Genomic DNA, 23,102 nt, shown 5'->3' on the forward strand with positions numbered 1-23,102 from the left:
AGGTGTCGCTGGGAAAAAATATATATATATATAAAAAAAAAAGGTTTCTAGCGAGGCGCTTGGCGGCGCATTGTTCCTCTGGCTGAATATCTTTGTATTGATTGAGCCGGCGGCGGGAGAAAGCGGCCAGCTTCTTTCACATGTTTATATCAAGGCCGCGGCGGGATAAACAGCCTTCAGTCAGTTCCTCTCTTGCGGCGCTCAAGGCAGCACTTATAAAAAACCTGCGCTCTCAAGGAGAGATGACAGGATGTCTTGTTGCAAACACGCTGCCACCAAAACGGCCAGCTAGGAGGACATGGACTTTTTTTTTTTGGACTTGTGGTGGGGTACATGGGTTAAAGTGTACTTTTTGGGGGGGTTTTGGGAAGATGGATACTGTTTTGTTTTTGGAAAGGCTCGATGATCAGATTGATTAGGCCTGAGGGGAAGTTACAAATGCGCAAACAATGAATGGAGTCTTTCTGAAAAGAAATATGTGCCCATTTTTGTTTTTTTGATGGAAACTGGTTAGAAATATTTCAAATAATAATAATAATAAATATATTTTTTTAGGGAAAAGCTTAACCTAGTAGTTTTAAGAGGTATTTTTTTAGGGAAAAGCTTAACCTAGTAGTTTTAAGAGGTATTTTTTAGGGAAAAGCTTAACCTAGTAGTTTTAAGAGGTATTTTTTAGGGAAAAGCTTAACCTAGTAGTTTTAAGAGGTATTTTTTAGGGAAAAGCTTAACTTAAAAGTTTAAATTGATGTTTTTTTTTGGGAAAAGCTTAACTTAAGTTTAAATTTAGTTTTTTTGGGGGAAAAGCTTAACTTAAAAGTTTAAATTGATGTTTTTGGGGAAAAGCTTAACTTATTAGTTTAAATTGAGTTTTTTGGGGGGGAAAGCTTAACTTAAGTTTAAATTGAGTTTTTTGGGGGGGAAAAGCTTAACTTAAGTTTAAATTGAGTTTTTTTTTTTTGGGGGGGGGGGAAGCTTAACATAATAGTTTAAATTGAGTTTTTTGTGTGAAAATCTAAACTTAAGTTTAACTTGAGGTTTTTCTTTAGAAAAGCTTAACTTAAGTTTTAAGACTTTTTTGGGGTTGAAATTTTGTCCTTAGCATTTTAGATGGCGACCTTATTCCCATAAAATCCAATGGAAAAAAATGTTAGGAATCCCAAATAAGAATGTCCTCAATTTTAACATTACGCCAAATCGTATCTAATCATCGAGCATCCTCACAGTCAGTTATAACATAATTGGTCATTATTTAGTCCCAATTACAAAAATATACTACCCATTTTCCCCCACTGAAGTCCCAATTCCCACCGTCGAACCCTCACTTCTATTTTTTTCAAATTTTCTTCCTGACTTTTGTAGCACTCAGCCTTTTTCTGGACAGCGGTGACCTCAGCGTGTAATATTAGGAGGTCGACGTGACCAAGAAGCCGACGTCTCCCTGGCACGGTCCCGGCGGCTCGGCCTTGGGAAAGAACGCCAGGTTTTTCTTTTTTTTTTTTTTTTTTTTTTCTCCCTTTTCCTACGGCTTTGACACCCACATAACACGTGAGAGCGGCATAAGAGGACAACTTTGTATGATTCAAGGCTTTGCATTAAATGTCTCCCCCTGCAAAAGTGTTGCGGAGCATTGTTTGTTGATTTGTTGGGCGCTCTTCTGGCGGTCGCTATGGCAACTGCCTCCATTTTCTCTCATTGCGCCGGTCGACATAAAGGAGCGTGTCCTTGTCTCCATAATAGTTACAAATTGAATACTGCGCTCTTCAAGGACTCGTGTCAACGACTTACAGCACGGTGAAAATGTGTGTTTGTGCATTAGAGACGACCGGCTGAATAAAAAAACAACTTGATGGCAACTTTTGGCAACTTTTTTTAAACCAATCGTCTTTGTGTTTTAAATTGTTTACATCTGGAAATAGTAACGACGCCAATTCTATATAAAGTGTTAAAACGTTTGTATCAATGAAACTGCCTTTTTGATTTAGTCTGTACTATAAAACTGTTTTATTTTACTGGTACCGTATTTTGCTGTTTAATATACCCCCTTATTTAATGTACCCGGTATATTAAATTAATATACTATATATATTAAATGGCAGGGGTATATTAAATGGCAGGGGTATATTAAATGGCAGGGGTATATTAAATGGCAGGGGTATATTAAATGGCAGGGGTATATTAAATGGCGCACAATTGGGAAGCTACTTACTGCTCAGATTAAAACTACTTACTGCTGAATAAAGTCTGACTTGGAATTTTAATGAACTTTATCTATAATTATACCCCCATCAACACCATACAAATCTTGCAAAGTTGCCATTTAACATACCCGGGTATATTAAACGGCAGGGGTATATTAAATGGTGCACAAACGGCAAAAAAAGCAAAAATCATTTAACATACCCGGATATATTAAACGGCAAAATGCAGTCCTCTACTGGTTTACTTTACAAACAAAAAGGACTATACTTGCTGGCTCAGTAAAGTCCAGTCCATCAAATTCATTAAAAAAGGCCTTAAAAACATATTCATCTTAAAACTAACTATATTGATCCGACAGTACCCCAAAAAAGCGAACTCTCCTCACAACATACAAACATAAAACCCTAAGACTCGAAGCAATTGACCTCAATGGAGGTAACTAAGAGCAAATTTCAGTGACTATTCGACATAGTGAACCACTATACTCCTCCCAGCGAGTCCAATGTAAAAAGCAAAGTCTCCCTCTAACAGAAAGAGGTGGGACACTGCAGATGTAACGTCCTTGATGGCCTCTGTGGTGAGCATATGCTACGGGGACGTCAGCTAATTAGTCAAGGTCGAATAAAACCCCGGGATGTGCGAGTGTGCGTGTTAGTGTGCGTACGTACGAACGCCAAGGTCAAACTCATGAGTGGAATTCATAACGCAATAAGCTACAAGCCCGAGAGTGCCAATTTGGATTCAGTCGCCCCCCCCCCCAAACTGGCTTTTTTCAATTTCCAACATCTTTCAATAAATATACAAATCCACTTTAAATCCCAAAATATTCATTTATCTGGAGGGGATGAATAAAAAAATCAGTTTTAGATGTGGTGATTCGAATTCCACTATGGTGAGAGTCTAATTATATGATATAATGTTGTCAAGGAATTTAAAAAATAAATGTTCAAGATCTATAAGTATTGAAATGTTATAATAGGAGGCATTTATGTAACAGTATGGGTTGATGGAAAATAGTAGTGGAGATTTGTTGACTTTAAAGTGTGATGAGACGCAATATTGTTTGAGTTTCAATGTCATTTTTGTCAACTTATCATTAGCAACCCATCATAATGGTCAAATAGTCAAAATGTTACAATCAAAACAAGAGAATAAGCTACTTACCGGCTAGTTCAATTCCTTCTTTGGTCCGGCAGAACAAAATGGAGAAGTTTTCATGTTGAAGCAATTTCCTACAAAAAAAAAAAAAACACACCAATCATTATAAACAAATAAAACACTTTCTGCTACAGAAATATGATAAAAACAGTTTAAAAAGTCAATCAGTCCCTCCTCTATAAACTATGTCTTCCTATCCAATAGTGAACATATGATTAAAACTATGTTTAGCATTTTTTTTGGCGTTATCTCACAAAGAAAAACATTACAGGTCAAAGTTCAGTCAAGCCCAATCTGTCAAACCCAGTAAATTCTATTACAACTTCAACACATAACATAAATTAACTTGTCAATGCCGAATAAAAAATGAGTTTTAGAGATAGTGTTGATTAAAATGTAGATTGTTCTTTGTAGCCTCCTATTTCTATCCAGTATTTACATAGTCTATTTACTTATTTGCCCCCTTTGCGTCTTTGTCCTTCCCACTTTATTCACAGCACCCAAATATATGTCATCGTATGATATAATAGAGCTGGTCTACGATAACCGACGCATACGCACAAAAACATGAAGGAGGAGAAGTAAGGAAGGCGCGGTGATAATTTATGTCCCTCTTATCTTTCTCTTTACTGGCCTCGCTGTGACTACCGTTTGAATATTTGAAGGACGGGGTCATGTTTGCATAGGGAGCTAAATTACGACACTAATAACAATGTCGGCTGCCAAGCGTTGCTAAAAAAAAAAAAAAGGGAGTAAGCAACATCAACGGGGCGGTGTTAGTTGTTGACAGTCCAAGGTGAGTCCAAAGATTCATACGTTTACAATGGAAATAAAGGGAATAAAAGATGTGTGACAAGTTCATTTTTGTAATAAAAGCTTAGATGATAAATGGGGGTGTTAAAAAAAAAAGTAAGTAATGTTTTTTTGCCCTTCGTATCTTAAGAGTCGTCGTGACTTATGGTCGTGTTATTCGTTTGGCTATTAGTTGTGTGATAAATACATTACTGTATTTTCACGACTATAAGGCGCACTTAAAAGTCTGAAATTTTATCCAAAATAGACAGTGCGCCTTATATATGGGAAAAAAAACCAGAAAACCAAAAACCACCACTGTCGGATATTAAAAAAAACAAAAATGCCTAAACTGGAACAATACTGTTAAATATGCAGATGCCATCTTAGTTTGCAACATCTTCCATCATATAGCTCCTCCCACACTGCAAGATTTTATACAAAAAAATCCAAAACATCAACAATGGCTGGCTCTAGAGGTGACTGTACAGTAGTGAGTGCTTCATACCTGGAAGTCAATAGCAATTACCGTATTTTCACCACTATAAGGCGCACTTAAAAGTCTTAAATTTTCTCCAAAATAGACAGTGCGCCTTATAATACAGTGCGCCTTTTCTATGGAAAAAAATGTCATTCGTTGAGGGTGCGCCTTATAATGCGGTGCACCTTATAGTCGTGAAAATACGGTAGTTTAATGACAAAGTGGTTAATAGATGCTTATTGTTTGAAGTAGTGAATAGGAGGAAATATATTTGAGTCATCGGTGTAGTCACGTAATGGTTCATTGGGTCCTTGGAGACGTGGATGAAAAGGTAGGGTTGTGTCATTTGGCCTTGGGAGTTTCATCTTTACATTCGTACCCGTTCCACCACCTTATGATAACGCTATTGTCCGTACTTGGGTAGATTCACCAAGGATAACCCTTGAACTTGTTTTTGTGTCTTTTCATGGAGGAAGGTGAAGGATGAGCGTAAGTAAAGCGCCTCTTCCAAGTATGTGATGTATCTTTGAGTCAGCTTTCTATAGGTTTTATCAACTTCTTGTATGTATAACGTTGGAAAATCCTATTATGTTCTCGGTATGTTTTCTCTGTGGCACGCTTGGACTTATAAAATATTTAAAAATTGCATTACACAATATTTAGATGATCTGATATAGATAAATGAGGCGAAAAAAAGGGGCCTAATTCTTACCTGCTTCCCCAAATAAGCCTTTTTCTACTACAGTAGTCTGTTTAAATAAAGTCCAAATACACTTTGTTTCAACCAAAACACTTGCTCGTCTTCCAAAAATGTGTTATTTGATTCCTAAATGAATCAGATTAATTAATCAATAGGTTTACTGATGACTTGGCGTATTGTCCGGCTTATAAATCGCATTTATTTCATAGTTTGGCCTGCGATTAATGCTCCAGTGTGACTTTTTTTTCTCTCTAAGCGCCTGTTTTTAAGGCTATAGTTATCCCAAAAATTATAAATGTCATATTTTTTACTTTAAAGCATGTTTTTTTATTGGTTTCTGATCAAATTTTAAAAGAAAAATCTCCCCTACAAGCCAACTGATGTACTTTTTTCCTTTTCATTGTACATTTTTTGGCTAGTGTGACATATATTCCAAAAAAATACGGTAAAAATTTGATAGCTAATGTTGTTTTTTTAAGTTTTGTTCTAAAAATGACACCTGTTCGGGGTCTAGCCTCAAGCCAAGGCCACCGAGGAACCTCGAGGGAGCGACTGACCAGGAAATGTTTCCTTCAGAGCAGCAGAGCGAGCGCTCATCAAACGTTCCAGCAAATTGCACATGGGAGCTGTAATCTGGAATAACACACGTGTCTCAAGGCTGCTGTCACAAATGAAGGGAAAGTACCGGTACTCAAACTCTGCACTAATATCGCACCCATGTCTAATCCTGTAAAAAGTTTTAGACCGTCGGTAGGCCTTGAAATTGCTTTTGAAATATTAGCGAGTGGCAAAGCAAAGGGGGGGTGAAATAACATAGAAATACAAAAGTATACAAGTAAAAAGTCTAAGACTGGACTGAATTTACAAGGCGACACACTAAAAGCTTTTTTTTTTTCTTTTTTTGAATAAAGGCAATGCGGCTTGAGCGTTTAAGTCACAATGGCGAGAGTGGTGAGGACCTTGGGTTTGATATGAAATGACGCGGCCTTGTCTGCACCGGCCCACATGTTAAAAGCTCTTTGTGAACGGCAAAAGTGCTTTAGAGACGTTCTGAAAAGCTTCAACCTCTTCTGTCATTTCAGCGTAAGGTACATTAGGTAAGTTTTTTTTTCTTAAACTCAGGGAGATGTTGTTTTTGAAAATTGGGCCCTTTATTTTTATGGCGAGTTGTAGTTTTAGTACTGGCTGGCTATAGTAGAATTCAGTACCTATGTGAACCTTGTGAGGATAAGGCAGCAGTATAGATGGATAAAATAATGTCCATTAATGGCACAGTGGTTAAGTGTTTAGCACAGGGGTGGGCAAACTTTTGGGCTACATTTACTTAAAAAAATTGACAGATGGGCCGGGTCAGCAAAAGATACGATACAAATAAAAAAGTGCATCCGTTAACAGTACATATGAAACAAACAGAAAAAAAGGACTAAAGTATTAACATACTCATCACTCATCATTAAAGTCAAAAGTATAAAGTACAAAGTCAAGTACAAAGTTATGTATTAAGAAATATTATAAATAAAATGTAATTAAAAAAATAATAGAGGGGCTGTAAAACAAGTTCAAAACAAAGTCTTATTATTATTATTAATTTTACATTAACAGAGGGCACTTTGCTTTAGTTTTGTTATTAGAGTACTAGAAATATTATTGAGTTAAGGTCATTGCTGGCACAAATTAGCTTTGTTGTTTTCTAGGTTCTAGGTTGCTTTTGTGTGTGTGTGTGTACCTGGAATGTTTGGGGAAGAAAGGCAGGAATAGTTTCAGGGCGGCCTTGACACTTCCCAGGTTTCCGACCACGGCTGCAACTCAACTCGGTAAACACGCCGTTTCCTCTTGTTGCCGCTCTGTTTGGACAGGAACAGTGAAGGAAGGTCACCGGTGTGTGTCGGGGCTGCAAAGATGAGCAACATTCATTTTAAATGGGAGGAAATGTAAAGCAAAATATTAGCCAGTCAGTCCACCTGGAAATTGGACTCCTGGAATTCTTTGCCAGAGAAAATTTCAGACTCATAGTTGGATTTAAGTCAGACATTTTATCATATAAAACTCAACCATACAAAACTGTGACAGATATGCATAGTACAGGCTGTAAAGGATTGTTATGTATCTGTCCAACATTTGTGTTCAAGCTCCAAAAGGACTGTTTTGTAATGTTAGGTCACCTACAAACAGTGTTATAGTGGCTCAAGTTTTGGCCTAAATATGGGAGCAAAGAAATTAGCTGAAAGATTTGATGGCATGTCACTTGTTATATTGCAAATCAATGTTCCCTCTAATTTTTCATGTTCTAAAACATGCTATAAAACACAAAAAAACATGAGTTGACTAAAAAAATTAAAGCTACGAAGCTTCATTGCTCTTTGTACTGGTTTAAGTCCTCCTTGGATGTATCACTAGAAATCTGAAGTACCGGTGTACTGATCTCACTCGACTCCACTTCCCCAGCTACCCTCATCAAGCACGATAGCAACATTCCCTTGGCTACACCCGCATCTAAATTCCCTTCCCGGCTTAGCTGCAAAGTGATCTGGTCTAAACTGGTCATGACCATTTCGGAGGCCAGCAGAGGGCAAACGGAGCCAGAGTTCCTGGCCATTTTCTCCATCATGTACTGCTGGTACAAATCCAGGAGTTTCTGTTCCAGGTAGTTGTTTAGAAGGGAGTTGGTGAATGGTCCGTCTCGTCCTTGTAAGAAAAAGCTTCGATCCCGACCGCTGCCGTTTCTCCAGTGGTTGGAACCCCCCCGGAATGGTAGCAAGAGCCCGATCTGGGCGGATCGACGGGGAAGAGAGTCTTCCTCGCCTGGTGGGGGGACGTCACACAACTGAAGGAAGGGACCTGGAGGAGCCTGGACTTCTACATGGATTTGGTGCTCAAAGTTAGCCGAGAGGGGAAGAACTTGGTCGCCGCCGATGTGGAGGTCACTGTAGTTCTTACAGATACTCCGACAGAAGGACGGAACGAGGAAGGTGGCGTCTCCGGCTGAGCGGAGTGATGAGATTTGGATTCCTGGAGAGTTCCCTAAGGCGGATTGGGTTCTACGGAGATCTGTAGACTCTACTTGGGAGGCTTCAGGAAAACTTCCATCCAAGGGATCGCAATGAGGAGGCACAACGTGGCTCGTGGAGGAGGATGAACACCCAATGGTTGTCTCCTGCCTCTCAAGGCCCAAAAGACACGATTCTTCGTTTTCTTCGTAGGCCATGCTCAGCAATTTTACTTCAGAAAGCATTTTTTTAAAGATAGTTACTGCAGAAAATTTCTGGATCATAGACTGGAGAAAGAAAAAACAGTTCCAGAGACAAGGAGAACTTGTTTTGTGAATCCAACGCCAGAAAAAATGCTTAAAATGGTAAACAGTCTTCTTAGTTTTATGCACCAATGGGAGAGGAAGTAATATTTAGTTTTATTTTTATAATAATGCTTCCGCTTTCTTATGAATGAATGCTGCAGCTGGTGGAATGTGTTATTACTGGCAAGAAAAGCTTAGTGACAATAACAGGGATTTAAAAAAAAACAATTTTCAATTGTGGTTTATATTAGGGAAACTTGGATGATGAAAAACTAAAAAAAATAAAATTAATTTCATAACTCACATGGCCAGGATCAAGATATTAAACAAAAGTTTGCTCATGAATAAAAATAAAGTAATAAAAATCACTTCAGTACAAGAAGAAAAAGAGCCAAACTATTTTTTGGGGGGTATAATATTCTTATAAATATTCAAATATTCCTTTGTATTTTCATATTTTAAAAAATCAGAAGGTCAAGGGTGTTTCATTTCTACAGTAATCGAATTACACTAAGTAGTATTGTTTTTGATACTCAAAATTTCTCACTGGACAAAAATAACATCTGAGAGTATGTCTCTTACACCTGCTCAATATATTATACTCTGTCATATTTTGACCTATGTTTAAGCTAAAAACAGAAGCGAAACTTTTGTTTTAAAACCCCATGTTTCCAGAGAAGTGCTTAAAAAGTGACAGTCATTGAAAAAACCTGAACCTAGAAGGTCAGCCTCATTTGAAAAATATTGCTTAACTTTAAGAGAATGATGATTGTTACCCTTAAAAAAAACCTTGACTACATCTAAAAATCTACAAAAAGAAAAGTTTCAAGAGAACGGCTTTTAGATGAGAGTATAAGAAAGGCCAAATGAAACAAAAGGCAGCCCGAGAAACAGAAGATGTCGTGTTGGATGATTAATGAAGGTTGACGTCAGCTTCTTATGCAAACAAGAGGCCTTGCTAGTATCTCTCCAAAGTGGGCAGCTATATCTTCAACGACTGATATTCCACCCACAATAAAGTAGTAACTGTCTTCCATAGAGATTAATAAGTACACAGGGCTAAAAAATGAGGCGCGTGGGCCAGATTTGGACCACCACATTACATTGTAAGGCCCACAAAATGACCATAAGTGATAGTGACTCTATTAAGGGTCAGGACACCTGAAACTCATTTGCTAGTATCAACTTACAGCGGTCTCTACGTTGCTAAGCAACGACTAATAACATTCAAGAGGAGATGGTGTTGATCAAACATCCATCCGGCACCACAAAGTATTCCAAGTGGTTAGTTTGGAAAGAGAAATATGGATCTTTTAGCCGGTTAGAGGGATGTTTAGAAAGTTAAACCATGTCTTCCGTCCCAATCATGGCGGGGAAAGAGAAAGGGACGATTTCGGGTTGGACTACCACAATGCTTGTACTGTCAGGTTGGTTCGTAGCACCTCAATGGTGGTGCTGGGAGAGAGGACCTTGTTTTCTGGGAACGCCACTTTGAAACGGAGCAAGAGTACCGTAAGCACGGAGTCTGATTCGTACTATTACCGAAAAGAAGAGGATCGTGTGTGGCTTTACTCCCATGAGCAGAATTGTCTGGAGTACTTACAGGCGCTAGCGGCTCTACGGCGGCGCTATGCTAAGAGCGTGAGCAACTTAAACGCGGGTGAGGCCAAGACCAAAGTGTCCTCTGAGAGGAAAGCGGCACCCCGGGTGACTCCAAAAAATACTGTGAGTAAAAATTACATTGACTTTAAAAATTTGACACATGGTCGGGGTCAGCACAAGATATGATACACATAGAAAAGTGCATCCGTTAAGAGTACATATGAAACATAAACAGAAAAAAAGGAGTAAAGTATTAACATACTCATCACTCATAAATAAAGTAAAAAGTATAAAGTACAATGTAAAGTAAAAAGGATTGTATTAAGAAATATTAAAATGTAATTTAAAAAAAAGATAGAGGGGCTGTAAAACACGAAAAATAGTAGCCTAGTGGGCCGGATGTGGCCCGTGTGCCGTAGTTCTAGTGAGCTAGAATAAACATGGCATCTAATTATTTCTTTGCATTAACAATTTAGGTCATATTGAATTTATACTTGTATTTACTTTACATTTCCTTCTGTTCTTTGTCTTTTTTGCCCCTATGTCCATCTATATTTTCTGACTCCAAACTCCCAGGTGGCACATTAAAACTAGGAAAGTCCCAATGATATATTTCTAACTTTACCTTTTAACTTTAGGAATCAAGACCAACGCCCTCGGCACCCCCAGTCCCCAACGTGGAAGACACGTTGCAATTTCTAGACGAGGTGATCGCAAGTTGTGACATTGAACCTCAACACAAACCTTACGCAGATGATGGCCACGCTGATGTGGACTTCATAGGTGACTACTCTGTACCATCGTGGTTATTTTCCCATTTATATAAAAGTTGCATTTATTCATCTGCAATAATCTCATCACATATTTTTAATAATATCTAGGAGTAAATAATTAAAGTACAATAGTATCTACCACCTTAGTGTATCAGTGAAAAAAAACTGCAAAAAAGGTTACCTAATGTGACCGCCAAAGTATAATCGCCAAGTAGAACGTGAACAGGTATCTATTTTTTTTTTTGCATTTTTAATGTTGAATTAATAAAACCATAAAATAGCTGGCAAAAGGTTGAGTGAAATTACTTTTGTCTTAGATGGAAAGCGTTGTAAATTATGCCGTTTTAATCAAGAGTTGATGGTGCAAATTGAATTATGCCTATCCTGTGGCGCAAGGTTTTCATCTAAAGTGGCTGTTTAGTGCTCCGTATCCTCTCACTGTGGGTGTTTAATCAAATGTGACCTTGACATTTCCAGTGCTCTGCCGTCGGCGTGGGAGAAATTACACCTTTATCTTTGTAATCAAAACAGCAGGCTTGATGGTGATGTCAAGCATGTAAACATTCAATATTTATATATATATTTCATGCATCACTAAAATAACAGTGAAATAAAGCTTTAATTAAACGACATGACGCATTCAATTTACAAAGTTTCATGGGATGTCTGAAAGGCAAATAGTTTGCATAGTATGATGCAATTCATTTGCACATGTTGAAAAATTCTTGTCTCATTAGCCTATCTGTGCTCACCTATACACGATTTTAAATGGTAAATAAATAAAATAACAAGTGCAAACTCAATAAAAAGGAACAAAAAAGTGCTCCGGTAAAAATATTTAACTCAATATGACCCAATTTTTTTATACAAACTGTCTGGTAAGTTTGACACTTTAGAAACTAGTGATAGCAAAACTAAAATATTTTTAAACAAAGCATTTCTTGATCATGTACCAAACTTTAGTACAAAAATAGTTGTAATTTACTGCGTACTTGATTATTTTTTGGCTATATATTTACTGGTCTAAAAATAAGGGCATGGTAAAAACAAATTTTGAAAACAATTAGGGGACATCATTACCTGTCATTTTTTGGGCAGGGTGCAACATCACAGCTCCATTGTACCGTTGATATGACGACAGTACAGCCTCATTCTGTAAAATCATATAAAGAAAAGTCAATATTATACATTATGGAGAAAAAAAAAGTTATAATTTTTCTCTACTCACTCTGTCCCCTAATACAGTGGCCTCCAGCTCAGCAGAACACGACCTTCACTCCAATTGGCTCTTGCGGGTTCCTCGAGTGGCAAATCCCTCCAACAGAGAGCAGGGATTTCTTGCAAGTGCCAACGAGGTGGTCCTCAATAAGAAGAACAAGAGCGGGTCGACCAGCAGCAGATTGCGTCTTCAGAGGAATCCCATCCATTTGCCCAAAGTGGTGGATAGCGCCCTGCAGACACTTCGCTTCAGGTCCAAAAAGTCCTGAAGATAAGTTGCCTTTTTTCAGAAAATGTACATAATGCTTCATTTTGTGGAAAGCCAGCTTTACTTGTGCATTGCAGATGGGTGCTCGGACGTTTGGTTCCTAGACTTTTGGTCGCCGGACGTTTGGTCGCCGGACGTTTGGTGGCCGGACGTTTGGTGGCCGGACGTTTGGTGGCCGGACGTTTGGTCGCCGGACGTTTGGTCGCCGGACGTTTGGTCGCCGGACGTTTGGTCGCCGGACGTTTGGTCGCCGGTCTTATGGTGACAGTTTACTGTTGAAGCCAGCTCTCAAAATTATATTCATGAGAGTTTAATATCCTAGTACTCTTTAATATCTAAGTACATTTGACCAGCGACCAAAAGGTACCAAAAGACCGGCGACCAAACGTCCGGTCACGTTGTAGATGTACTGTTTTGTTTCTGGATGTCAGAATAATATATGAAAATCAGTGTCAAAGTATTGTTATTGTGGAGGCAACTTTTTTTTCCCTCATTCACCATCTCTTGAGCGGTTTAGTTTTTTTTGCAAGTTATAAAGAAATAAAATTAGCGATGAAGGGAATCCAGTTTGAAAGACATCCAAGGCAAGGTGCAGCAAAAAAATAGGTGGCCTAGCAACAAAACTGTCTGGAAGGCGAAAACATTTGCAATCTTCGCTAAAGAAAAATTGTATGGCCTTTACCCTTGAAAAGCAGCCAAGGTTATTTATTATTTGCCTGAGGATAAAAAAAATATATACACTAAATATGAAAAAAAAAATCACCCAACATGCAACTTTTATCCAAACTAGTGAATCTTTGCAATGCACGAATTCAAGCTTGAATTAAATTCTCAACTTAATAAAAAATAGTGCCAACAATCTGAAAATAAAAGGCATTAAAATACATTTAGACACACCAACTACCATCACCGTGAAGTAAAGTGCAGTATGAAAATTGATCAATACCTTGTTTGTCCTCATCAGGGTTAAAGTTGGAGCCTATCCCAACTGATCCAAAATAGCTGTATCAGTTGACGATATAACTCTAATTTTAAACGGTAAAAATTGTTAGTAAGTTGGCTGGGAATGGCAGAAATTTGATTTCAGAGAAATATTGTAAGTCAAGGTACCTTGGGAGTACAATTTTTCTGTGCTTTATTACAAAAATATGTTCAAAAAGCATCATTTTTTTTCCGCTTTGACTTTGGGGCTAAAAAAGGATGCCATTGTCTTCATGCCGCTCTTGTCCACTTTTGCAAGCGTCTTCTGTGCAGCTGTCATTTTCTTGGGTGGCTGTAAAAAGACAAGGAGACCATTGAACGTGTATCTTGACCTTCGCTTGCAGGGAACATGAACAACACAAACAATCTCTCAAGGTTCAATAATATGTTGGAGACCAACTTGAAAGAAAGATGATGTAACCGTGATATCACGAACTATCTTTGCTTCTGAAACTCACTTTACGAGAAAAGGCTTCACTGTTGAATTTGGTGTAGTCTTCTCCCGCCTCTACCGGCTTGTCGGACAGTTTTCTTTTCTGTCAAACAGGAAAAAAGTGGGTTGTACAGATGTATCATATCATATATGTATTTGTAGTTTGTTTAACTTCTTTAAATGAATATAAATTGTTGATATCCAGCAGCTCAAATTTTAAATGATCTTCTTTAGTTCATGATTCATAGCTCATATGAGCTAATATAAAATGCTTTGAGCACATTTAAACATGCCAAAAAACGCTCTGGATAAGTACAGTCCAATTCAGAACACCAAAAAATAAATGCAAAATATACCTTTAGGGGTGGTTCAGTCTCGTGTGGACTTGTGGGTTCCGGTAATCTGTTTAGGGACAATAAGGACATTGTTAATATGATTATTTATGGTGACAGATAGAAAAGTTATACATACTGCAAGTGATTCCGCAGGTCCTTGCTAAGGTCTTTGCTGATGTACTCTGATATTAAGCCATGGGCATAGGAAAGGTAGTCCTCTGAAAAGTGGAGATAATCAAAAAAGAATCTATTATTGGCCTAATAGACCAGAATGGAACAAAAAAAATCAATGCATTCTGATAAAAAGTACTCAAAGTGTGCTATTTCCACCCTCTAGTGGAGTTGAGGGAGTACTACATTTACTTCTGAACAACTAATCGAATATCAATGGAAGAGGGCTGCAGCTACCAATTATTTAGGTAATCGAGTATTCTGGCTATTGGTGGGTTAAATTAATCGTGTAATTGGATAGAATTTAATTTTCTGAATCAAATAATTTTAGAAGATGCAAAACAAATGGAAGCTCATTTTATGAGGAAAAACTTACGCTGGCTTGAATCTGACTCCATCTTGACTCGCACATATGTGGAAGATTTAACTCCCTCTCCCACTGAGAAGTTCTTTTTCTTGAGCACAAGGACTGTTTTTTCCACCTATTCACCAAAAACAAAAAAATATATAAACTTAAGTTTGAGTTTTATTTAAATACTAACATGTAACAAAAAAAAACAACCTACCTTCTTTTTTAACCAAGCCATGGTTTTTTCCTTACTGTATCGGTGAAACTTGAGGTCTCCCGCCTCTGGATTGATAAATAAAAAATTGTGATGCTTCTGGTTTCAAAAGCAAGCAACATTAGGGACAATGACAACCAACCTTTTTCATCCGAGATGTGATGCAAGGAGGTCAAAGAGCGCATGCAGCTCAGCAGCCTCGTGCACGCCGGAAACTCTTCGTCCATCACCATTTGATCCACTGGCTGGAACTTGGCCTAAAAACACACACACACAAAAAGAACATCATAACTAGATACCTTCAGCCTTCTAAATGTATACATTTATAGTTGATTTGTATCTTACTTCTTTTCCAGATTTCATCAAATAGGGCAAAATGAGATAGAGAGGGTCCATTGGAGTGACAAAGAAAAGCCTCCCATCTGTGGAAAAATAAAAGAGGAGCAGATGATTAACTGAAACCTGAACATTGACAATGAACATGTAATTATGAATAGATTTTTATCATATACCCCTCTGTACTTTCTGGCCAACAAACCAGGAGCGGTAGTCTTCTTCAAATGCTTTGACCTCATAAAGCTGCACGTCACCGCTGTTGCCGTTGCCCAACATGTACATGGAAGCTACATCTACATAAAAACAGACAAAATATTATACAAAAGGTACTTAATATTTTTTACCAGAACCATTACTAGCCTCATTGAGTGAATGCAAATAAGGGAATATATACTATATCATTAAAATACAATGATGTACCATGTTTGGCTAATATAAATCATTGATGTGCCGATTTTTTTTCTTTGTTATTTTTGTTCAAATGACCAGATGCAATGCAACTTTTTAACAATTAGAATGTAATTTTGTTTTTGAATAGGCAGTGTGTGGACTTAAATAAATACGTTGTTGTTGTTTTTTTTACTTAATTTTGAAGGGATCAAGACAGGAATATGACTACATTGTAATGGAAACCTTTTTAGGAGGAACATTTTGAAACTTTGAAGCATTTGCAAAATATATACACATAATAACAGGACTTGTTTTTACCTACCTGTTGCTGGATTCCGTAGCCTTACAAACATCGGTTCATTGTCTGTCCTTTTGCTGTCAATAACGGATCCTGGAGTCGAATAAATTTATGTCAGTTAAACTTTGTATTTTAAGTAAGGAAGGACTTAGCAGATGAGTAATACGTCAAATGAGAACAATGTAAAAACAATGGAATACACGCCGAACATCAACGATATAGCAAATTTCGATAAGGCTAGCAAAAACATGAATTGAATTCACCTGGTGCAATGAGAACCCAGCTGTCGTTCTGCATGTTGGGAGATCGCTTCTTTTTAGTAGCCATGGTGAAATTTTGGACCTTGTAGATTGTGAACAAGTGTTAAACATTGGTTTTCATTCGAAAGCGAGTGAAATTAAGCAATTATATACATCATAAGCGTGTTGATACCACAAAAACTCAGAAAACGCGCTTCTTGTCTTACATCCGCCATTTCCGGACTGGGTGGGTACTGTTAAAGACCTGTTGCAGTTTTTGTTCATATTTTGAAAGTTTTAAGCAAAAAAATTATGATGAAGTTGGATAATGCACAATCTTGAAACTGTTTATTGCAACAGTATACCCCCACCAGATTATGCAGTGGTATGTGCCACTGTGACGTCACGTTTGATGTCGTTTTATTTTTTGGCTATTACTCCATTAATATTATTATATTATATTATGTTTTGGAAATATGTCGCATGCAAGAAAAATTAAGAGCAAAATGTTAGAAAATTAAGCAACTACCATATTGCCTATGTTTGAATAGTGGGCGTGACTTAATGATGAGCATTGGGGCAGAGCTCCCTGCTGGGTAATTTGAATATTGCACCAAATTATGAAAATATCATATGAATATGGTTTATTTCAGCCATATGGACCTGTTAACTGTAGAATTTCAGTCTTTTGTTATACACAAATACAATTCTGAAAGAAATTGTTGCTGCCTGAGTCAGTTAAGTTTCCTTTTTTATTTGGAAAACTACAAATGGAAGAAACATTTTAACATATGAAGAAGCAAAAAACAACATTGCAGGAACAAAACCGAAAAAATGCAACCTTACTCTCAACAAGTGTGTATTTTACATACTGTTATTATTATTTACAAACCTTCTTTACTATAATGAAAACCACAAAAATGGATGAAAACTTAAATTAATTTTGATGCTTTTGATTCATGAACTTCTCTTCATCCACCGTTCTAAAAACAAACATCAACAATAATCAGATACAGACGAACTGAAAAAAAACAAAGACTTAAATATCATTTTAACATTACACTCGTGTTCTACGGCAAAAAAATAACCTCTTAATATGTTTCCATATTTCTTTCATTTTGACTCCATATATGATCGGATTAAACAGCGGATTATACACCACAATTTGCAAACTCATAATCAACCTCACAGTATCTGAAAGATCCGACTCCAACCTTGCGATGATAACATCAAAGCCGCACAAACATGAGAATCCGATCAAAACCATCAAATGCGGTAAACACGTCTCTGCTGCCTTTTTACGAATTTCCCCACAACTCCTATAAGCCACAATAAATATCTTAATATACGTGAAAACAATAAAAACCACAGGGATGAGAGTAATGTTAGTCAAAACAAACAAACCCCACACAGTGAGAAACCTGGGGAGTACACAGTAAAGTTTCTGAATGGAATTATTACAAAAAATTCCCAATAATACCAAACGACACATTTTCTGCTTTGCGGTGAAAACGGTGGCTACCAACACGAGGCTGGCGGGCAAAATCCAGACCAGACTCAAGAAGAGCCCCACAGTAGCCGAGCGCATGGTCGCCGCGTAATGCAAAGGCCTGCAGATGGACACGTACCTGTCAAAAGACATGGCGGACAACAACAAGAAATCTGAGCCTGCTAATGAATAAAATATCAAATACTGTAACATACAAGCTGCATGTGAAACAGTCTGCCTGGAAGACAAGACGTCCACAATGAGTTTGGGATAAATAGCCGTGCTTAATAAAATGGAATTGACAGATAGAAATGCAATAAAAATATACATGGGCTCGTGGAGGTTCCTGTGAATCCAAATTAGGCAAATTATAGTGAGATTACAGCATAGGATGAGAAGATATAGCGTCAAGAAAACTACAAAATAGATATATCGGTATTTGTCCACGTCTAAATAGCCACCCAGGCTTATGAGGTGATGAGTTGCGTTCATGTTCCATCGGTGTCGTGACGCTTGGGGTGTGCCATGCACGTACTGGTCAAGGGTTGCCAGAGCGTCAACTTTTTATGGTGGATTTTCGGCCTCCGTGGAGCTCATTAGGAGTTGTTGGCATGACAACCAACTGCTAATGTGGCGCCACCTAGATGTCACATTCATTTGGGTCGAGGGTCTGTTGGATAGGTTCTGGAAAATGGACTCAAATGTGCTTTATTTACAAAATGAATTGGCTCCAAGACTTTTTTCGTAACTTCTTCATTTTGTAAGTAGAGGTGCACTTTATATGTAAATTCTCTCATTCGTTCCATGGTGCTCACACAACTACACACTGAACCAAACTACGGCCCGTGGGCCACATTTGGCCGGTTAGGGTTTGTAATCCGGCCCGCCGACGTTGTCCAAATAATGTTTTTTTTTTCTTTTTCTCCAAGATGGTGTCGTCATGTGGAAGCCAGTGGCAGTAGCTCTGTCCACTCTTATTTTTTTTGTGTGTGTTTTACAGCCCTTCTATCTTTTTAGCAATTAACCCTTTGACCTTTTGGGATTTTACTATGCTTTTTTTTTTGCTGGTGCGCGTACATTTTTATCGTTTACAAATCAAAGTCCCTTAAAAATGTGTCTTAGATTTGACACTTGGGCCTTATTTTATTTACCAAATGTTGCCTAGCAACAGAGATCCAACCTGCAATATTAAACGTATATAATGGCCTGGTGTCCCTTGTCATTAAGTTATAACAATAAACAGAAGGCAATAGTGTTAATATTTCATCAACAAATGTCACAAACTGTATGTTTACAAATGTGTTGTTTGAAAAGGTCGGAAAAAATGGTGTTCACAGAGCCCAAAGGGTTAATTAGAAGCAAATAAGTGATGAAAGAATATTGTCAACACGGTCAAGCCCACAGGGCCTTGAATAATGAGCCAGTGGTCACTGATGGGCCCCTGGGAGTTTTTGTCTGACAAACAAGTCAATTCTCCGGACACCGCTGCGCAATTATCTCCTCCAAAATGTACAAACGGATACTACTATGAAAATAAAAGTACTTTAAAGTATTATTTTTAGTTGGCGTGCTTTTCTGTGTTCACTATTCATTTGATTAACCTATTTTCTATTGAAGTCGTATTATTTTAGGAATTTGATGAGATTCGATTCGATTAGATACATTTATTGACAGATTGTATTCATATTTTTTATGTATTTGCTTATTTAAGTATTTTGGTATTGTTATTTGTATATTTATTTATTGATGAATTATACTTTTTTTTTTTTAATTTACACATTTTCATATTATCAATGAGCGGAACGGTGGAGGAGTGGATAGCGCATGTGCATCGCAGTTCGGAGATCAACTGGGTTTGAGGCCAGGTGGGTTGTATCTTAACGGATTAAAGTTTGTTTTATTTGTCAAGCTTAATTTTCTATGAAAAAAAATGACATTGCAATTTTAACTTTCCTTAATAAATAGTTTGGCCTTATAATAGGCTGTCTTAATATTTTTCTCAGCTATAGCTAGTGGGTAGAAAACCCACCCTGCCCGTGACATAAACCACACAAGTAGGTCAGCATTTTCAATCCCAACTTTATTGACTTCATTAAAAAAAATACAGGGGAATAGAAAAGTGGGCAGAGCCTGGGCTGGGGTCATCTGCATCCACACTCATCCACCACCATGTCTTGGTAGTGGCGCAGCACCACGTTGTCGTTGTTGTCGTAGTAGAGCATGGAGATGGGCGAGAAGCGGACGGGTACACAGCAGGGCTGCGGGGTGCTACCCGGGTCCAGCGAGTGGACCAGGGTCTGCAAGATGGCATGGTTGGTGCTGTTTAAGCTGTCACTGAGGGGGAAAGGGCACTCGCCGTGGCAGTAGTTAGCCATGTAGCCCTGCGGGGCGATGATCCAATCCTGCCAGCCCACGTCTTTAAAGTCCACGTACAGGCGACGGGCCTTGCAGATGTTGCTGGGTGACACGGGGGGTGCAGCATACCCGGTGCTCCTTCTCCGCCGGGAATTACATTGCTGCGGGTGTAGTGAAACCGCCACCAAAGTGGCCCGTGCGGGCATGGTGGCCCGCAAAGGCTCCGGGTCGGCATCCAGAGGCCGGAGTTCCAGGATCAAACCGAAATTGCGGGCCGAGCGGCGCCAAGACTCGGCAAGGGAGGTGACGTCCAAGGTGACCGACGCGTCCCCCGGGCCCGGCCTGAGCGACTGGGACAGGAGAAGTCGCCGGTTGACCCGGGGGTCGGCGCCTTTCAGTGTGGGGCGGACCACCTTGTAGAGAATGGCGCTGAAGGCAGGGCCGTTTCGGAGGAAGGCCGCCGCCCTCCCGGGACTTTCGGGCCAAAGTCTCCACAGGAAGTTGATGTGCAGCTGAGCTAGAGATAGAACTTCCAATGACTCCAGAATTGATAGATTAAAAAGAAGATGCTGGTCCACACAGCCCGGGCATGTTGTCCCGGAACCCAAAATGACACCACCTGCACAAATGACAACAAAATATACATGACCAAAAATGTGCACATCATGTCTGTTCATTTAAATTTTAATTAGCAGTATTAAAAACAACCAACTGATTATATATTGACTTTCCACTACAATAAAATGTATCTACGAGAAGTACGCTTTCGCCATCTAGCGGTGGAAATATGCATACACGCATCTCAAATTCTCTTAAGTGGAAAACAACGGTTTGAACAGTTCACAAATATAATTAAAAAGCCTGAAATTATACCTTGATCTTGCACGTATCTGACAATGTTTCCCCGGACGCCATACTCGGACACCGTGCACGGTTCTCCCTCGTTGGCCTGGACGCTCTCCGACCTCCGGAACATTCTCCAGAGGTCTACCGGGACTTCTTTGCCCCGAGGCCCATGTCCGGGTCTCCCCTCGGCGGTGGCCGGCCGCTCGGCGAGGCCCAGGGCGGCGAGGAGGAGTCGCTCCTGGGGGACAGCGTCTACACCGACCGTGACCAACATGAGGAAATTTAGGAACACGAAGCCGTCCATGTTGTTCTTTTCTCAAAGTGTTAATGTTTGATGTAAGTGTTGAGACCCCCCGCTGTCATAGATAAAGTTGGTGAGGGAGGGGGGTAGGGAACCATGATGCCTACCACTATTTTAGCTAGTTCTTCCCCTTCACGTTTTGTTAGCTAGCAAACAATTATGGCCATGTTGTCTTCAGGGGCTCCTGGGAAATTGTGGCTAAATATGAATACTATGGTCAATTAAGTTCTATATATTTGAACTTAAGCGACAGTTTATTGAGGTGACAATACGTGTTGAAATGTGGTGAAGCGAAAATAAATTCATTGTTCAGGATAAAAAATAAGGTGGTAAATAAATGACGTTCAAATATATAGTATTAAAGTTGGCCATTGTGATAAATTCATTGTTTTATTTTATTTTATTACATTATTTGTTAACGTTGGAAATGTTCTATGTTATGTTGGGTTTCTGTAGTGAAATATATATATCGTTAATCTTGCAATAAATATTCATTTGTTGTTGTTTTGAAATCAAGTGATTACATGTGTTTTGACACAAGATCATAAAAGGCGCCTCTTGACAAGCGTTCTCATTTTGCTTACAATGGGGGGTGTCCAACGGTAGTTGTGAATTTGAAAGATGTTATAAACTATTTTTCAAAACTTGTAACGACCTTTTAATTTGTTCTAGAACACTTATAACAGTGTCATCTCTGATTGTTATAATCAAGTAGCAAACTGTACAAAATTTAAAGAATTGGATTCACTCGGTTCCCCCCTTTGTGTAAACTGTGGTATATCCACCATTGTGACGCCACACAACATGTCATTCTCCAAGAAATACGCGAGGGGTCACTGGAAGATTTTACATTTTTTTTCTTTTTGGCAAGTATTTCTCTTTTAATTCGAGTTTACGTTTATATCTAACATTACCTGAAATTGAAATTTTCTTGAAAGTTTCTCTGATAATGTTAGGCCTTGGTAGTGCCTTAATGATGTCAAAGGTCATGCTGTCAGGTCAAATGACAAGTCCTTGAAGTATATCTTTTAAATATTGTAGTATATATATATATATTCATATTAGTATATAGTCATATGTACTAAACATTTTTATTATATTCCAGTAAAATATATCCATATTTGGATGACAAAAATCAATGGGCTTCATAAATGTGCAACGCTCTAATTTTAGTCTTCATTGAACGTCATACTCATTTTGAGACCACATTCATTCATCCATCATCATGGAATCAAATTAAGGTCTAAATTTAGAGATAACACTTAGAATGTCACTTTTCTCCCTTACTTATTTATACAATCTTTCACACAATGAAATAAGCCACATTTGCGGTTTTAGCCACGTTATCGTGTCGAGGTTATGCGATGAATTTCTCCTTTAAATAAACACACTGCATTGAAAAACAGATGTGGATGAAATTCCCAATGGCGGCCGAGTCATCTGCTGGGATTCCCTTCCTCTCACTTCCAAATATGGGTGGGATTGCGTTCAAGTGGCAGGGTGAGTGGAACCCCTGAGTGATGTCAGAGATTTGGAACAGCACGACACGCCGCTGACTGGAAATGCAGCGGCGAGGAATGCCGGGAATGCCAAATTCCCTGCCATGCCATTCGTTCGCTTGGAAGATGTTGCTCTTTACGCTTTGCACCTTCCCGTATCATATTTTTCCTTCCTTAAAAGAGACTTTCCGTAAATTTGGAACCCCCCCCTCAGGTCTGGTGTTCTAACCCGTAAGTCATGACTCCCCATTCCCAGCATCGGTCGCTCTGTGGGAGTTCCGTGTTCGATGCCAGGTTTGCTTGGATGATTTTTTTAAGCCAAGAAAAAACAAATAAACTATTGTAAAATGGCTAATTACTAGCTAAATAGCTAACTGTTAGCA

At 38.6% G+C, this 23,102-nt stretch overlaps 5 protein-coding genes across 5 annotated transcripts; 1 reads left to right on the plus strand and 4 right to left on the minus strand.

The window, feature by feature from the left end:
- Window positions 1-7,680: 7,680 nt before the first annotated feature.
- Window positions 7,681-8,535, minus strand: LOC144204556 (TLR adapter interacting with SLC15A4 on the lysosome). The gene has a single exon (XM_077728607.1). The coding sequence runs from the start codon at window positions 8,533-8,535 to the stop codon at window positions 7,681-7,683; it is 855 nt and encodes a 284-aa protein (XP_077584733.1).
- A 1,416-nt stretch (window positions 8,536-9,951) lies between these two features.
- On the plus strand, window positions 9,952-12,484 carry c9h13orf42 (chromosome 9 C13orf42 homolog). Its single transcript, XM_077728608.1, has 3 exons — window positions 9,952-10,347; window positions 10,863-11,007; window positions 12,243-12,484. The coding sequence occupies exons 1-3, from the start codon at window positions 9,952-9,954 to the stop codon at window positions 12,482-12,484; spliced, it is 783 nt and encodes a 260-aa protein (XP_077584734.1).
- Window positions 12,485-13,577: 1,093 nt separating this feature from the next.
- On the minus strand, window positions 13,578-16,464 carry rnaseh2b (ribonuclease H2, subunit B). The gene is made up of 11 exons (XM_077727896.1): window positions 16,254-16,464; window positions 16,015-16,083; window positions 15,479-15,595; window positions 15,312-15,388; window positions 15,109-15,223; window positions 14,970-15,034; window positions 14,780-14,885; window positions 14,369-14,450; window positions 14,254-14,299; window positions 13,923-14,000; window positions 13,578-13,756 (listed from the first exon to the last, which is right to left on the minus strand). The coding sequence occupies exons 1-11, from the start codon at window positions 16,315-16,317 to the stop codon at window positions 13,646-13,648; spliced, it is 930 nt and encodes a 309-aa protein (XP_077584022.1). The 5' UTR covers window positions 16,318-16,464; the 3' UTR covers window positions 13,578-13,645.
- An 822-nt stretch (window positions 16,465-17,286) lies between these two features.
- LOC144204561 (olfactory receptor 14J1-like) lies at window positions 17,287-18,210 on the minus strand. Its single transcript, XM_077728621.1, has one exon. It carries the CDS (start codon window positions 18,208-18,210, stop codon window positions 17,287-17,289), a length of 924 nt encoding a protein of 307 aa, XP_077584747.1.
- Window positions 18,211-19,777: 1,567 nt separating this feature from the next.
- Window positions 19,778-21,601, minus strand: gdf3 (growth differentiation factor 3). The gene is made up of 2 exons (XM_077728136.1): window positions 20,947-21,601; window positions 19,778-20,692 (listed from the first exon to the last, which is right to left on the minus strand). Exons 1-2 carry the CDS (start codon window positions 21,221-21,223, stop codon window positions 19,860-19,862), a joined length of 1,110 nt encoding a protein of 369 aa, XP_077584262.1. The 5' UTR covers window positions 21,224-21,601; the 3' UTR covers window positions 19,778-19,859.
- Window positions 21,602-23,102: the final 1,501 nt, after the last annotated feature.

Source organism: Stigmatopora nigra, chromosome 11 (assembly GCF_051989575.1).
Source record: "Stigmatopora nigra isolate UIUO_SnigA chromosome 11, RoL_Snig_1.1, whole genome shotgun sequence".
Lineage (NCBI taxonomy): Eukaryota > Metazoa > Chordata > Actinopteri > Syngnathiformes > Syngnathidae > Stigmatopora > Stigmatopora nigra.